Raw genomic sequence first — 18176 nt, forward strand, 5'->3', positions numbered from 1 at the left:
TGCATCTCCCTCCCTCCCACCCTCCCTATCCCACCCTTCTAGCTGGTCACAAAGCACCGAGCGGATCTCCCTATGCTATGCGACTGCTTCCCACTAGCTATCTATTTTACACTTAGCAGTGTATATATGTCCATATATACACTACCACTCTCTCACTTTGTCCCAGCTTACCCTTCCCCTTCCCGTGTCCTCACATCCATTCTCTAGTAGGTCTGCATCTTTATTCCCACATGACTCTTTTTAAATTATGTTTTTCTCAGGGTATATGCCTAGTAATGGGATTGCTGGGTCATATGGTAGTTCTATTTAAGGAACCTCTGTACTGTTTCTCCATAGTGGCTGTATCAATTTATATTCCCACCAGCAGTGCAAGAGTGATCCCTTTTCTCCACACCCTCTCCAGCATTTATTGTTTGTAGATGTTTTGATGATGGCCATTCTGACTGGTGTGAGGTGATACCTCATTGTAGATTTGATTTGCATTTCTTTAATGATTAGTGATGTTGAGCATCCTTTCATGTGTTTGTTGACAATTTGTATATCTTCTTTGGAGAAATGTCTATTTAGACCTTCGGTCCAATTTTGGATGTGGTTATTTGTTTTTTTGACATTGAGCTGCATGAGCTGCTTGTATATTTTGGAGATTAATATTTTGTCAGTTGCTTCATTTGCAAATATGTTCTCCCATTCTAAGGGTTGTCTTTTCATCTTGTTTATGGTTTCCTTTGCTGTGCAAAAGCTTGTACGTTTCATTAGGTCCCACTTGTTTTTTTTTTGTTTGTTTTTATTTCCATTTCTCTAGGAGGTGGGTCAGACAGGATCTTGCTGTGATTTATGTCATAAAGTGTTCTGCCTATGTTTTCCTCTAAGAGTTTTAGAGTGTCTGGCCTTACATTTAGGTCTTGAACCCATTTTGAGTTTATTTTTGTGTATGGTGTTAGGGAGTGTTCTAATGTCATTCTTTTACATGTAGCTGTCCAGTTTTCCCAGCACCACTAATTGAAGAGGTTGTCTTTTCTCCACTGTATATTCTTGCCTCCTTTATCAAAGATAAGGTGACCATGTGTGTGTGGGTTTATCTCTGGGCTTTCTATCCTGTTCCATTGATCTATCTTTCTGTTTTTGTGCCAGTACCATACTGTCTTGATTACTATTGCTTTGTAGTATAGTCTGAAGTCAGGGAGCCTGATTCCTCCAGCTCCATATTTCTTTCTCAAGATTGCTTTGGCTATTCGGGATCTTTTCTGTTTCCATACAAATTGTGATATTTTTTGTTCTAGTTCTGTGAAAAATGCCATTGCTAATTTGTTGGGGATTACACTGAACCTATAGATTGATTTGGGTAGTATAGTCATTTTCACAATGTTGATTCTTCCAATCCAAGAACATGGTATATCTTTCCATCTGTTTGTATCATCTTTAATTTCTTTCATCAGTGTCTTATAGTTTTCTTCATACAGGTCTTTTGTCTCCTTAGGTATATTTATTTCTAGGTATTTTATTCTTTTTGTTTCAATGGTAAATGGGGGTGTTTCCTTAATTTCTCTTTCAGGTTTTTCATCATTACTGTATAGGAATGCAAGAGATTTCTGTGCATTAATTTTGTATCCTGCTACTTTACCAAATTCATTGATTAGCTCTAGTAGTTTTCTGGTGGCATCTTTAGGATTCTCTATGTATAGTATCATGTCATCTGCAAACAGTGACAGTTTTACTTCTTCTTTTCCGATTTGTATTCCTTTTATTTCTTTTTCTTCTCTGATTGCTGTGGCTAAAAATTCCAAAACTATGTTGAATAAAAGTGGTGACAGGGGACAACCCTGTCTTGTTCCTGATCTTAGTGGAAATGGTTTCAGTTTTTCACCATTGAGAAATATGTTGCCTGTGAGTTTGTCATATATGGCCTTTATTACATTGAGGTAAGTTTCCTCTATGCCTACTTTCTGGACGGTTTTTATCATAATTGGGTGTTGAATTTTGTTGAAAGCTTTTTCTGCATCTATTGAGATGATCATATGGTTTTTCTCCTTCAGTTTTTTAATATGGTTTATAACACTGATTGATTTGTGTATATTGAAGAATCCTTACATTCCTGGGATAAACCCCACTTGATCATGGTGTATGATCCTTTTAATATGCTGTTGGATTCTGTTTGCTAGTATTTTGTTGAGGATTTTTGCATCTATATTCATCAGTGTTATTGGCCTGTAATTTTCTTTTTTTTGTGACTTCTTTGTCTCATTTGGTATCAGGGTGATTGTGGCCTCATAGAATGAGTTGGGAGTGTTCCTCCCTCTGCTATATTTTGGAAGAGTTTGAGAAGGTTAAGTGTTAGCTCTTCTCTAAATGTTTGATAGAATTCGCCTGTGAAGCCATCTGGTCATGAGCTTTTGTTTGTTGGAAGATTTTTAATCACAGTTTCAATTTCAGTGCTTGTGATTGGTCTGCATCCCCATGAGTTTTTAACTGTCATCTTTATTGTTCATTCATTTCTGTCTCTGGCAAATTTCTTGTAAAGTTATTTTTAAGATTACATATGAAGGAAAACATGGCATACAAGAGAATACAGGTGTAAATTTGATAGTTCCTTTCCTTGAACTTGAAACTAGTTTTATTTTTAATGTGATGACATTCACAGCCTTCAACTTTATCATAAAAGATTGCATATTTTATGTCATACCACTTAGCATCCAGCATACGAGTAAATAAACTTTGTTTTGGAAATGAATCTTTTTACTAAGGAGTTTTAGAGCCACAGAGTCTCTGTTCTCATCACAACAGATTAGCCAATCCTCACAATTGATCTCTCTCTGGAGATATATATATATATATATATATATATATATATATATATATATATATATATACACATATATATACATATATATATATACACACACATATATACATATATATTATATTTATATTATATATAAAGATCTAGAGATATATAGCATATTTATATATAGAATAGTTATACATATGTTTATGTATATATTTATAGATATAACAAAGAACTACCAAAAAAGTATTTTAGATTTATAGAAATTGTAGCTAGCTACCATGCTTTAAAAATGCGGGGTTTTGGGCTTCCCTGGTGGCACAGTGGTTGAGAGTCCGCCTGCCGATGCAGGGGACATGGGTTCGTGCCCCGGTCCGGGAAGATCCCACATGCCGTGGAGCGGCTGGGCCCGTGAGCCTTGGCCGCTGAGCCTGCGCGTCCAAAGCCTGTGCTCCGCAATGGGAGAGGCCACAACAGTGAGAGGCCCATGTACCACAAAAGAAAAAAAATGTGGGGTTTATAATTTTCTGCCTCTATAATCATATATATTCTGTAAGTGGCTTTACCCTGAGGTGAGCGCAACCATACAGAATTCTGAAAATTGAGATGAAACATGGCCTGGAGGGAAGAAAATAGCAAGAAATATGCAAAAGGCAAATGGACATTTTAAAAAATTACTCAAAAACAACAGAAGAAAGATTCAGGCAAATAATCTCCCATAGTCTCAAAAATTACAGACAATATGATTTTGTAATGATTTGAAAACATCAAAGAAGAAGTTAAAAGGTCCAGAGACAGGTTATTAGAAAACAGAAGAAAGTGAAAAGTTTGCTATGGTGATATAAATGAAAAATAAAAATAAGACTATTGCAACAACAAAAGTCAAATGAGGAGGGAGAGAGAAGCAGTATAAGTAAACGAACTATGATAATATAAAATTAAAAGTAAAATAAGGAAATGTAACAAAGGAAATCTAATATCTACATAATTGGCATTTCTGAGATAGAAAAGAAAAGAAATTAGACAAAAAGTGTTAAATATATTATTTTTCTTACCTAAAGAAAAATTTAAATCTGTCTTGAAAGTATCCATTGTCCCCATTCCCAATTTTCCTACTTTACATAAACTTTTTTATTTTCTTTTTCAGACAGTAACATTTTCTCAGAATGTAAATTATGAGGCAGTAGATGATTATTTCAAGTTACAGTAAGTAAGACTTTTAAAAGAGCCTACTCAATATTAAATATTCTATTCAGGTTACTGATTTATATGTATTCTTTTATTTAAATGACCTCATATCCTTTTAAATATCCCGATTTCAGATTCCTTTAAATGTCTGGAAAGATGTGAAAATAGTATTCTGTATAGAAATGTAAAATACTCCTTTAACTAAATGAAAACATGACCTATCTGATGGTGCTATTCATCCAACTGAAGGTGCAAAAAACACCACACTATTTCTTAATTCAATAATTTTTGAGTACTTTTTATCATTCATTCCCATCCCAAAGTCTTTACATACTATCCTTAAGCAAAAACTAGAACTCTAATCCCAAAAAGTCTTTAATTATGAGTAGAGTCAGATAAAACACCATCTCTGAATCTTGGAATAAAGTAGCACCTAAACACTTAATTTCTGGAGGAAGGTAACCAACATGGAATTGTATCTTAAGGCACTAGGTTATCATTATGTCCCGACTCAATATATTTTCTGGAAAGATAGCATTGTTCTTCTAAGGAAAAGTTCATTTTTCTTTAGGCTGCTACTCCACATGAGTTTGAATACCCACTCCATGCCAAGCACTCTAGGTGTTCAAAACACATGGTGAACAAGAAAGATAGAGTACTGCTGTCGTGAGACATATCTCTAGTGAGAGAAGACAAGAAGCAAGTAATCAAGTAAATAAACAAGATGGTCCAAATAATTATAAGTGCTATTAAGAAAAATAAAGCAGAAAGAAGCAGTAGAGAGTGACCAGGAAGAGCAAGGAAAAATGCTACTTTAGACACAGTAGTCGAGAGAGGCTCAATACATCCCTTCCTCCCTAACTCACCAACTTTTCTCTTGATTCTTCTAATATTGTGGGTTCCTTTGGGTATTTTTGATTTTGTGGATATTTACTCAGAATTCTGTTACTGTACAATATATATCACATTGTCCAGGATACTTTAGGTCAGTCCGAGACTTGAGAAAAAATACCAAAAGCTTTGAAATCAGCCATGGCAGAAAAAAAAAAATCTACCTATAAGTAAAATTATGTAGAAGATTGAAGATGCAATATTTACTTTGGTGTCCTTTTCTTACAGATCTGTACTATATCACTGAATATATCAACTCAAAGTTTCCATCAATTTGGGGGAAAAAGCCATAACTGGCATAATTATAAGATGCTTCCTGTTTTCAAAGGTGTTAAAGGAAATAAAAAATGTATCTTAGAGTTGATGAAATATAGTACAGTGATTTAAAAATATAAAAATGTGCTATTTGTATCCTCACTTATTTAGTACATTTTATATATAATATATGATAAATATTAAAATATAATGAATATTGGAAGGAAAAGAACATTTGTTTGTGGTTAGTATGTTTGTGGGGTTTTTTTCTCCCAGTTTTTTCAAAAAGTAAAAACCTTACTACGGGCAGGGAAGGAATAATACTTTCAATTTTTTTTCTTCTGTAATTTTTGAGCCCTCCTATTTTGCCTGAACACAAAATTATTCACTTGCATTTCACAATCTACAAAGGCTTTATGTCTGATCTCCCTTTTGCTTCCAGTCAGATCATATTATGCAGCATAATGTGGTTCAGAAAACTAACTTCATCACTTAATATCTATTGTTCCAAAAGCATTATCAATAGGAGGAAAAAATCTGTAGAGGCTAGAGAAGGAACCTATGCAATGGCTACGGCCTTGTAATACTGTCAGGAAGCAGGGCAAGATGTCAGCTGCAAAGCCCCATCCTCAGGAGACTGAGGGTGTGAATGAAACAGAGGGCCTGAAGTGCTGATAGAAACTCATTTTTATTTCCTTTTGTGCCTATCCAATGCTGGCCAAAATATGGGATACCATGAGATGGGAGTGACTTTAGGATATGACCACAATGCACCTTAGCAGAAACTGCGAACCGTCACCACCACCACCACCAGGCCTCTAGAATTCCTCATGAGTGGGGGGGGCAGTTCAATCACAACATGTTAATGGGACTTTTCATCTGTTCTGCACAAAGGCACACTCATGGCTACCTCCCTTGTGATTCTATAATCACCTGTACATGCTTGTTTCTCCTAGATACCAGAACACAGGTCTTCTGCTTGTTCACGTTAGACCTAGTGAACATGCAAAAACGTGTCCAGTCTCCCAAAAGGTAAGCAACATGGGTAGAAGACTGAAATTTTTACTTCAATAATACATGGGTGGTAAAACTAAATAATACGTATTAACTCCATTCAATACCACTACCCCTAATATATAGCAACATTTTGTAATGTTTCACTGTAGAGAAACCATAATTTTACTTTGGGAAAAGATTAGATTACTGCCCTCCATGAGTTTACCATCAGAATATAAACACTTACAAAGATGTAAAATTATTAGTTTTTGAACATAAATAAAATTGTGTAGAGGAAAACTGAAATTAATGAGAACAGCTAAAGTTGGATATGGTTTTTCAGAGAAGACTGCCAGTCATATCCATATTTATGCTATGTTTATTTATTTTAAAAATTGGATCATTTCTTCATTCAAAAAATTTTATTGTGTGCCTACCACGTTTCTATGTTTCAGTCTGTGTGCTAAGTAATGGGAGTTACAAAGATGAAAAGAGTCCCTTCCAAGGGGGAAAACATAAACTAATGTGAAAGAATATGAGATATACAGTTACCAAATAGCCCAGAGAAAAAAGTAAGCAATTTTAATTGGGAGGGGAAAGGTGAAAAGAAGGTGATGCATAAAATGACTGTTGAAGAGTAAGTAGAAGTTGAGAAGGAAGAGGCATATACAAAAGCACAGCAATGTGATATAGCAGTGGGTGTTCAGGCAATCACCCACCACCACCTCCTTTGAGTCTTTGTTCCACACTGAGGGATGCCTCCTCTTTTTATTCCCTCTCATTCCAACTAATAATCAATAAACATATATTGAGCGCCCACTACATATCAGGCATAGCACAATGGGGAATACCTACATGAAGAATTCAAAGTTAAATGAGACATAGTCCCTGCTCTTCAGGACCCCAGCACCAAGAACCTCTTCCTACCAGGGCACGGTTCCATGAACTTAAATGTATTTATTTGGCTGCACCAGGTTTCAGTTGCAACACACAGGATCTTCATCGCTGCATGCAGGATCTTCGTTGCATGTGGGATCTTTTCAGTTGCAGCATGGGAACTCTTAGTTGCAACATGTGAGATCTAGTTCCCTGACCAGAGACCGAACCCAGGCCCCCTACATTGGGAGCATGTAGTCTTAGCCACTGGACCACCAGAGAAGTCCCAAGGTTCCATGAATTTAAAGGGAGCCTTGAACTGAGGCAGACGTGATCCATCCTTGAGCACTGCTGACACACACTGCTTCCTCAGGAAATTGCCTGCAGGTGCATACTGACCACTCCCCCTGTTTACCCACCATGCTGCCTACCCAGCTTAATCTGCTGAGGAGGCAAAAAACAGCAACCTAGCGAGATCCTCCCCCAGCCTTGGTCTGCATTTTCTATCTTCAGCTCCTCGACTGCTCTACCATATTCCATATAAGATACCTTCCTGAAGCACCGTTGTTTCCTCCATCTTTTTCCTGTCTAATTTATAGATTTGTTAGGGATCCTTATTCACCCTATCCTGCCCAGCCCAGGCATTACAAAAACATGTTAACCTAACCTGAGTTCAAATCCAAGCTCTACCACCTACTGGCTTCAAGAAGCTCCTAAACACTCTGAGTCTCAGCTGACTTATTTGTAAAAGGGGAAATATAATATCCATCTCACAGTATTTATCTACTTTGTTGAGAGTATTAAATAAGATAATTTATGTAAAATGTCCAGAACGGTACCTGTCACAGAGTAATTATCTAATATTACTGGTTTCTTCCTTCACACACCCCAAGACATGGACCGTTCAAATCTAGCCACCATCTGTGCCCATTTCAGGTAGTTTGTTTTGACCCATCCACTGAAATAGAATGGAGAGTATGCCATATAGTAGAAGATAATGGAATATGCCATAGCCCTTTAGGCAACAGGAAAATGTGGCCTTGTGGAGGTAGGTCCTCTAGTTAGCCAAGAAAATAAAAACCTGTACACAACTACAAGGTATGCTCTCAATCACAGGAACCCTTCTATGTGCTCCTATCCCCACTGGTAAGCAAGTCATCGGCCTCCTGGATAAATATTATAGACAGAGGGCCCACAGACTTCTTCTCTAGTTGGATGAAGTTAAGCCCTTGTTAAACCTGCTGGACCAAATGGACCATGGACTGAGCCATTTGGACATGAGCCTGCCGTCTTTGTTACTTAGTCTCCATAGCCTGCAGCAGCGCAGCAAATAGAACTGACAGCACCAACAGGGCTGCATCTCAGTTTTTTAACTGTACACCAAGACCCAGAATGCAGTGAGGCCACCCTAGTAAACCAGTCCTCAGAAGGCGTTAGTAATTCCTTCCAAGATGAAGTTTCCCAGGGAGAGATGACTACACTCTGTCTAACATATTGTCTACCAACATTTCTGTGTTGAAGGCCTTTAGAATTCCTGTCTCAGTTCAGTTGTTCTGTCCAGTTTGAAGGAACACACTGTGTCTGATTCTGAGCTAAGGCAGAAACAGTTTTGCCTGTCTCTGTACTTAAGAGAATAATATTAAATAAAGACTACTACATTCATTGTTTTCATCTGGGCTATATGTCAGAATTTCTCTGTTAGGTGTCCTGTCCCAAGGAAAATGTGTCAGCCCTCCAGCAGTGGGTACCCTACAAAACAGTCTTATTCATACTTCCCACATTCTGTACTCGTGCTCCTGTTCAAGAGCCACCTGCAGGTCAACTCATGTATTTTAATCTGAGTCATGGTTGTTAAGTCTGAGAATAGGAATGATTTTTGTGAACTAAGACCCATAAAAGAAGAGATGTTACAAATAAGATCATCAAGTGATAGTGTGCCCTAACTATGAAAAACTTGAGGACCTCAGCCAACCATGTACCTTATATGGATAATTTAGTAAAGATAAAGGGCAGACACATGTTTCTAAACACATTTGATGGGAAAAGATTTAATAATGATGGACAGCAAGGACTGAGGGTAGAGTTGTTGAGAGAACAAGTCAGGTCTTATGGGTGAGATCAGATAGTTCAAGAAATAAAATCCATGAACTCCTGCTGTGGAGCATGCCTTTCAAATGAAGACTGAAAGCTCTTGGCTTAGCAGGTGCAATTCTTTAAATCCATCAAGCTTGGCTGGACATCATTCTCTAACCCCACCCTCCTGATCCCCAAGGGTGTTTTTAGATTTGCCTTGTGGAAATATGCAACATACAGGACATGTTTAAAACAGAAGGCAAGTATCTAAATCCCAATTAGAAAGCCTGGGGTGGGGGGTTGCAGAGGTGGGCAGGGTAGACATTAGTGAGTAAGGTATCCTGGAGCCAGGTAGAAATATAAGTAGCTTATCCCAGTTGAGGAAGAACCAGGACTCTGACTCTAAAAAGAAGTCAAATTCGTGTTCCCATAACATCTTACAGAAAAACCTGGACAAACATTTTGGCCCATTCACTATTACAGAAACCTGCCAGGTGAGTCAGGTGCAAGCTGGAACTACAGAGTTGATAGTCATGGTTGTAGAGGTAGTAGTGATAGATCACATCGAAGTTAGAAAGCAGAGACCCAACCTTTGGGCCTTGTGAGCAGTAAGGGTGAAAGGAAGCAAAGAAAGAAAAAAGTGATCGAAGAAGAAGGAGGAAAACAGCACAGAGCAGTATAACAAAACTCTACATTTAAAACGTTATTTCAAATCTAAAATGTAATTGCTTTTAGCTGTAGTAATATTTTAGATCATGTGAATTAGAACCACTAAACTCATCACCTAAATTACTTTACTTTAGGTGTTCCAAATATCTGTTGGCTGTGATGCTAATAAATTCATTGCTGTTAAAGGGCAAGTATATTTGCATTTGACTTGTCTTACTCTTTGTTTAAAAACGAATGGTGAACTAAATGGTAATTACTAGCGATAATATTAGCCCAATGATTGACATGTCTATATGAAATCCATTCATTACAAGTTGATAATTTGTCCAAACCAGACTTGTTTGGACTTTTCAGTGTACAACTCATTTCCAGAGAAATGAGAGGGAGAAAAACTTACCTCCATTGTCCATCCTACTCAAACCAGTTATAATATCATTTCTGTCAGAGAACTGCTTGTAACCACAAGAGAGAAGCCTCAGTTTCCTGCACCTTTTTCCATGAGAAAGTTAGAGCAAACCTAACAGAGCCACCAGTGTTTCCTTCAGAGAATCCCAAGGTGTGACTTTTATTGATTTTTACTACGGTTCACAATGAAGCACACTGGAACTTTTGTCATCCACAGCTCTTTCTTCTGCATGGGAGAGAATAAAGGTCAGCATACACAAATCTGTTTAACTGAGGTGGAATGTATAATGGAGACAAAAATGTATTGCAATTCCTTTCCTGTGGTTAGGGTGAGGGTGGGGTAACATTGACTCTTATCTGAATCTATTTATGAAGTGGCTTGCTCTCATCCAAAACAAAGGTCTATTCATCTGTCATTCTAATAATCTTTTGAGTAGTGAATTGTTAAAATCAGTTGGCGGATAGATAATTAAATATTCCCATCTCATTCAGCAAGGAATTTGCATTTCCCGTAAGTCCTTTTCCAGAAAACACAAAGGCTAACTGATTTAAACAGCCTATAGCATCTTATTTCTGGGATGGTCTACATCCTTGCTCCTTAGAGTATAATCTATAGACCAGCAGTGGCATCACCTGGGAACTTACTAGAAATGCAGAATCTCAGGCCTCACCTTGTACCTGCTGAGTCAGAATCTCTGTTTTAACAAAATTTCCAAGATTAGTAGGGGCATTAAAATTTGAGAATAACTACTCTAAGCAACATGTTACCAAAATCGATTCCCAGTACCCCTGCATGCAGTATCACTGCATGAAGATTTCCTTCTTCAGTGAGATGCAAAACAGCTTGAATCAATCTATTTCTGGGAAGGTTTAGAGAGCAATTGTCAAACTAGGTTGCTCATCAGAATCACCTGGAGAGCATGTCTGAAAACAGATTTCAGGACCTCTTTCCAAATCTCTTAGTCAATGACCCACTGCTCTGGAACTCTAAAAATGACCCTAATTTCTTGGATTCAGGTTGTGGTTGGCCTAAGTTTTCACAATCAGCAAAGGATACCCATGGGGCCCATGATACTTCTGATAGGAGAGTTGTCAATGAAGGAGGGTATCTCTTGGGGTTTAATTTGAATTCAGGGTGGGAGATGGTCCTAGTCTTCCAATATCTATATAAACACATCAGTGACTGGGGTTCCTTCTGAGTTACACTGGAAGCAGCCAGCAAAAATGGTCAAATGAATAATTTAGCTTACTAAAAACTCTATCATTTTATAGACCATGATAGCCTTATGTCTGCATAAACCCTAACTAGAAATTATGTGAATTCTTAAAATAGATCCTTACCTGCGCAACTGAGTCTCTAGTAGCAATTAGAACTCTGTGTTTTAAAAAATTATGAAGAATGAAACAGTCCAAAGAAATTTGTCTTTACTTTGATGGATTTTCTACAAATTTTCACATGTATCAAATATAAGAGGTAAATCAGTATATTTCAAATTCTGGTACCTTCAGAAACATTTGTGAAGCTGAGTTTTAAAAATAGAAATGCTAGGGCTACACACCAACCCCAAAGATTCTAATTCAATAAGTGATGATTCTGTGATACTTTCGAGTTTGAGAATCACTGAGTTAAATGATTAAATGTTTGTGCTAGTAAATAAGGAATGATGATATTACAACTTCATTATGTTTTATTTTTTGTAGATTTGATAAAAAAGAATGTCTTCAGCATGATTTTTTTTACATCATTGAAAAGTAAGAAGTATTTTTAACATAAACATTGAGTTTTATATTAATGTAGTATCAATAACTTAGAATCAGTTAGTATTTATTCTTATTATCATCAGTCTTTTCTGATATATACATTTATTGCTATAAATTTACCTCTAGGCACTGATTTTGCTGCACCTCACAAATTTTGATAACTTGTGTTTTCATTTTCATTTAGTTGAGCATATTTTCTAACTTCTCTTAAGATTTTGTCTTTGATCCATGTGCTATTTAGAAGTATGTTGTTTAATCTCCACATATTTTAGGAGTATTTTGTAATTATGGTTATCTGTTTGACTTTTGTGATACCTCTTTATCCAAACAAAGTAATGGTTTTAAGTTTGAGAAGAGGAAATATTCTAAGTAATGAAAATGTCTTTTTACAGGTCATATCTGAGGGATCGACCATCTAAACACTTGGTAAGAAAACTATAGTTTTGTCAATCAGCCAAATATAGAAAATAACTAAAGCATTTTTCCTTTTCTAGAGAGTAAAATATAATTGGGAAAAATATGGCTGCCCACTGAGAGTTGATTTCAGAGAAAAGTTTCACCCTGTGGTTCAACTGTAAGTATATTCTCACTAAAAATTTTAACTTATTTTGAAAGTTTCAAAATAAAAGTATGAAAAGAAGCCTAATTAATCATGCATTTAATAATAAATATTTTTGAGCACCCAAAGATATGCAACACTAGGTTTTCAGTACTGGTTATGGAAAGTTGGATGGTCCATGGTCCCTGCATGTTGAGGGAGATTACAATTTAGAAGCTGAAGCATAAGTAGGTAAGAGAGCTGAGACTCCTCTCATGGATGCAGACAGTCTCCTAACCCTTGCTTTATCCTCTCTAAATCTCTCCTCAACCTCCAGCACCCCTTCCTGTTATAGGAACTATCTCCCCCTGGTGACATATGACTTTTCTTTCCATGTGCCAATAATAACTGAATGCTCGCAAAGAGAGAAACTAGATTACTAATAAGGGGTAGTACATGGGGAGATTTCAAAAATATTATCTCTAACTTAACTTTTATAAATAATGTTTCATAATAAAAATATGAATAAAATGCTACAAGGAAGGCTTTTCCAAGTGATTTTCTGCTAGTTTGCTTGCTTCTCTGACTTTATTCTAGATTTATGATTATAAAAATGTTACAAAAGCTTGTTACAAAATTAAAAATATAGAAAAATATGAGACAAGTGACCTAGGTTTCTAATTTTTTTTTTTGCTATTATAAAAAAAGTTGTGGTGCATATCCATTTATGTACATGCATGGACATTAGTCCAGGTATGCCATGAGGATAAATTACTGGAAGTGAAATTCCTATGAGCAAAACATCAAAATTTTAGTCAATGCTTTCAGCTTTTGGGGCCCTCGAGCTGAAGACAGCTTCTGAGATCTCTTAGGGTGGGTAGGTGTAAGTAATGAATCAGCCACTCCAATTTAGTTTTGCCATCAGAGCTTCCCCTGTTGCAATCCAGAAGGCCTCTGCCAGCACGTACTGCCCCCCACTTCTCATCTATGGCAGTTCTAAGATTCTGTGTTCTGCCCTCACCCTCTTATGTTACCCTCCTACAATCCCTCTGTCATGGGTTCTCTGAGCTATCAGGCTAATCTGCTATTTTCTTTAGTTTCAATCTTCTAGACATCTAATCATGCCACTGCGTTTATTGGGCACCCTAGGCACTCCTTCCCCCACTGAGACCTAGTTTTTTTCTTTGTTTTGTTTTTTTACCTACTGCCTAATCCTCCAGTGGTAAAAAAATCTTAATGTTCTCTCCCAGAGAAGTGCACTTTTCAGTTCATATCATCATTATTAGACACCTACTTTACACCAATTACTGTGCTAGGTACTGGGAATTCAAAGGTGAATAACCCAGGATTTCTGCTCTCAGGAGCTCAAGTGTCTGATAAATTAGATATGAACTGATATGCTAAATGGAACAATAGAAAGGAATGACATGGGTGGTTGGTATTGAAACTGAAAAGAAAAGAATCCAACTCACCTATGGAAGGGAGAGGGGCTCTGGAAAGTGTTCCCAGAGCATTTGAGCTGAGTTACTGAGTCTTAAAGGATAATGAATATCTAACTGAAGGAAGAGGGGAGAAGGAGAAGTGGGGAAGGTAACAGGGAATTCCACTGAGTAAGCCTTTCAAGCAAAAGTGATAGTTAGAGGAAGAAATCTCATAGTTCAAATGGTATAAGGTTATCGGAGCACATAGCAAGGCATGATGTATCAGGAGAAAAGGCTAGGAAACTAGCTAGGTAGAGTCCAGATCATGGAAGACTTTTATCCATTCTTATGGTAGAGTGGCATGATTAAATATTTGCTTTAGCTAGTTCTCTCTGGAAGAAGTGTAGAAGATGAATTTCAGGGAAACATGTCTAAGTAAGGAGACCAGGTAGTAAACTGTACTGGTAGTCCAGGGAGGAAAAAAAAAAAAAAAACAAATGACTGAGATAGCAACAAAGACAAAAAAGAGGAATCACTTATAAGAAAATTACTCATAATAACAGGCAGGGCTTGATAATTGATAGATGTGAGTGATGAGGGAAAGAGAGAATGAGGAAGATGAATGAGTCAAAGGTAATATCGATCAGGAGAGATTTTCTGCAAACTTCTACACTGTTATCTATCCATCTTCAAGCATCTGTGCCCATTAACTGTCTATCTTCCTAACACCGTAGATAAAGTATATGGGTATCTAAGGCCTGTCCCTCCATTTGTGAACTGGATACCCACACCCTTTTCTAATTAAAACCACTGCTCCTGAAATTGCCCCCTCTTTCTCCTGCATCATCAACTTTACCCTGTCTACTGGATCATCATACAAATATGCAATACTTTCCCTCACCAAAACCAAAAACTAAACCAAAACAAAAACCCTCTCTTGACCCCACTACCCCTCTCGCTACTATACTCACTGTCACCAACTCTTCTCCTATCCTCTCCCAAAACTTTCTCAGTCAGGATTTTACCCCCACCACTCCATTGGCACTGCTAGCCAATGTGACCAACGGCCTTGGCCTCCATATTGCTAAACTCAGTGGTCAATTCTCAGGTCTCATCTTACTTGATCTCATTAACAAGAATTGACAGTTGATTATTTCCTCCTACTTGAAATATTTTCCTTATTGGGTTTCCAGGATATCACATTTTCCTACTTTTCCTGCTACCTCACTGATAGCTCCTCCTTAATTTCTTAGTTTCTCCTTTTCTCCATGACTTCTTAATGTTGGAATGCCCCAAGGCTCAAAGCTTTCTTTTCTTTTCTCCACTTCAACTTGCTCTTTCAGTGATGTCATCCAGTCTCATGGACTCGAATGTCTCAATATATTGATAAACCCCAAAACTCTATCTTCAGCCTGAATATCCTCCATTGTATTAGTCAAATACGGCTAGGCTATGCTGCAGTAACAAACCCTAACATCTCTGTGCTTAACCTTTTTCTTGTCATAGTCTGACATATTTCCTACCTACATCATCTTGACACAGCCTCCTAGACTACCACTATGATAGGGGAAAACGAAAAAAAAAAAAGACTAGAGGATTTCCTGGGATATCTTGAAGGGCCGGGCCTAGAAGTGGTTTACATCATTTCCACCCACATCCAATTATATGGAACCTAATGCCATAGCCCTAATCTAACTCCAAGGTGGGCTAGAAAATGTAAACCGGCACAGGGTTATTTGGTGAGCACTAACAGTATCTGCAAAACTCTTGAACTCCAGACCCATAAATCCACTTAGATGTTGAATACATAAATCACTTTTTTATTTAGATATTGCCTAGATATATAAAACTTAACCTGTTCAAAACTGAACTCCTGATCTTACCTTCAAAATCTGCTCCATAAATAGCATTCCTCATTTCAACTGATATCAATGCTATCCTTCTGGCTCTTTGGGTCAATCTTTGGAATCACCCCTAGCCACTCTTTCTTTTATATCTTTCATTCAATACATCAGTAAATCCTATTGGCTCTATCTTCAAGATACATACAGAATCTATTTGTCACCACTTGAACTGCTACCACCCTGATCCAAGCCATCACTACTTGCCTGGATTATTAAAATAGACTTTCTGTTGGTCTCCCTGCTTCCACCCTTGCATCTATATAGCAGCAACAGTGAGTCATTTAAAATGGTTAGAGCACATCACTCCTAAGCTCAAAATGTATAATCACTGAGTAAAAGCCAAGTCGTTACTCTGATTTACAAAGCTCTATGTGATCTGCTGTCTCTGTTACCTTTCTCCTGGTGAGATTCACCTCACTTACTCCATTCTACTCATTTGGCCTCCTTATTGTCCCTCAGGCAAGCCAAGCAGATTCCCACCTCAGGGCCACTGTACCTGCTGCTTGCTGTCCCTGCAATGCTCTTTCCCCAGATGTTCACTTAGTTTGTTCTCTCACTTCCTTCAAGTCTTTGCCCAAATGTTACTTTCTTAATGAGACCTATGCTGACTGTCATGTTTAAAATTATAAGCTGCCGCTGCACCACCTTCACTCCTCACCTGTCTTTTTTGTTCATGGTATTTATTACCACCTAAAAAATTATACATCTTACTTATTTAACTTGTGTATTGTCTTTTCTCCTCTACAATAATGGAAGTTCCATAGAAAAGAGCTTTTTATTTATTTAGTTCACTGTTATATCCTCCAGCACCTAGATCACTGACTAGCATATAGTAAGCAATCAATAAATATTTGCTGAATGAACTCATGAATTTTATGTTTATGGCTTCCTTAAACTGGATAAATTTTAATACCATCAATTGTAATATAAAATAGAGAATAAAGGGTACGCTTACAGGGGAAGATGACTAGTTGATTTTTAGACATTTTGAATTTGAGTCTATGTGACATCCAGAAGGAGGTGTGCAATAAAATGTTAAATTGAAGCATCTGAAGTTCATATAAACTGTCTGAGCTAGAGATATATTTGGAAGTCAGTAAAAATTTTGTGATATTAAGAATTGTTGTGGGTGATCATAAAGAATTGTTGGGTTACATAGGAGATCCAATTGTACCCCTCTTCCCTGACCAAATCATGAGTGAATTGAATAATATGAGTCAGAAGGTGAATGTTATTACTCATCACTTATTACTGACAAAAAATATATATTGACAGATGTAGCTTACATTTGCAGAAAGTAAACTTCCTGATACTATACCACTAATACTATACCTAACAGGGTTAAGAAGAATTATCTCCCCAGTCACAGGTATTGTTGATCCACTTTTGGTCTCTCATCTTGGAGGCACTTTAAATGTATAACATAAATGAGAAAAGAACATGTTATCCTACAACAAATTCACTCATAAGAAGAAAAATGTGAAGCTAAGCCAAGCATGTCCAGTTTATTCTTTTCTAAGTTATCAATCATTTAAGTCAACCCACTTCCCAATGGGCAAAGTGAATAGAAGAGAAAAGATAAACCAAGAATGTTATACTCATTGAGCTCCCGCCACATAAAAGGAAGTATAAAAAGTTGTAAGTGTTTCATTTTAACTATAATATGGAAAATAAGAAGAGTTATGAGCCAAAGATTTACGCTACTAAAAAACATAATACAAAAAAAAAAAACAATATTCAGAGGTAGTGAGAGGAAAAAAGAGTCTAGAAATAAGAGCCAGAAAAAAACATTCAGAGAAACACAAGGACAACATAGATAATGTGGAATTGTGGAAGCAAAGACAATAGGAATTTTTTTTTTGCCTTTGTCTTTCATTTATTTATTTATTTTGGTTTGGTTTTGGGTTTTTTTTAACATCTTTATTGGAGTATAATTGCTTTGCAATGGTGTGTTAGTTTCTGCTTTATAACAAAGTGAATCAGTTATACCTATACATATATCCCCATATCTCTTCCCTCTTGCGTCTCCCTCCCTCCCTTCCTCCCTCCCTATCCCACCCCTCTAGGTGGTCACAAAGCACTGAGCTGATCTCTCTGTGCTATGCGGCTGCTTCCCACTAGCTATTTTACATTTGGTAGTGTATGTATGTCCATGCCACTCTCTCACTTTGTCCCAGGTTACCCTTCCCCCACCCCACAATAGGAATTTTTAAGAAAAAATGAGAAAAAGAGTCAAATTCAGAGAGACCTACTAAACCGTCACCAAAAATGTCCATTGGATTTGACATTAGAATAGCATTAGTGAACTTTATGAGTAGTTTCTATGAAATGGTGAGAACAGACGGAAGTCAGATTGCAGGGGGTTTGCAAAATCAATTAAAGGTTTTTATGTAGGGGCAAAATGTAGCCTACCCTTT

At 37.1% G+C, this 18176-nt stretch overlaps 1 protein-coding gene across 1 annotated transcript in view; it reads left to right on the forward strand.

The window, feature by feature from the left end:
* CATSPERE (catsper channel auxiliary subunit epsilon) overlaps positions 1-18176 on the forward strand; it is a gene marked incomplete at its 3' end in the record, with an annotated part of 259766 nt that overhangs the window by 183353 nt on the left and 58237 nt on the right. Inside the window, exons 12-17 of the mRNA XM_081221981.1 lie at positions 3930-3988; positions 6073-6148; positions 9865-9917; positions 11837-11887; positions 12289-12322; positions 12391-12470. Coding sequence (XP_081078107.1) covers positions 3930-3988; positions 6073-6148; positions 9865-9917; positions 11837-11887; positions 12289-12322; positions 12391-12470 — 353 coding nt within the window. The remainder of the gene's footprint in view (positions 1-3929; positions 3989-6072; positions 6149-9864; positions 9918-11836; positions 11888-12288; positions 12323-12390; positions 12471-18176) is intronic.

This window comes from Mesoplodon bidens, assembly GCF_964165515.1.
Source record: "Mesoplodon bidens genome assembly, chromosome: 2".
Lineage (NCBI taxonomy): Eukaryota > Metazoa > Chordata > Mammalia > Artiodactyla > Ziphiidae > Mesoplodon > Mesoplodon bidens.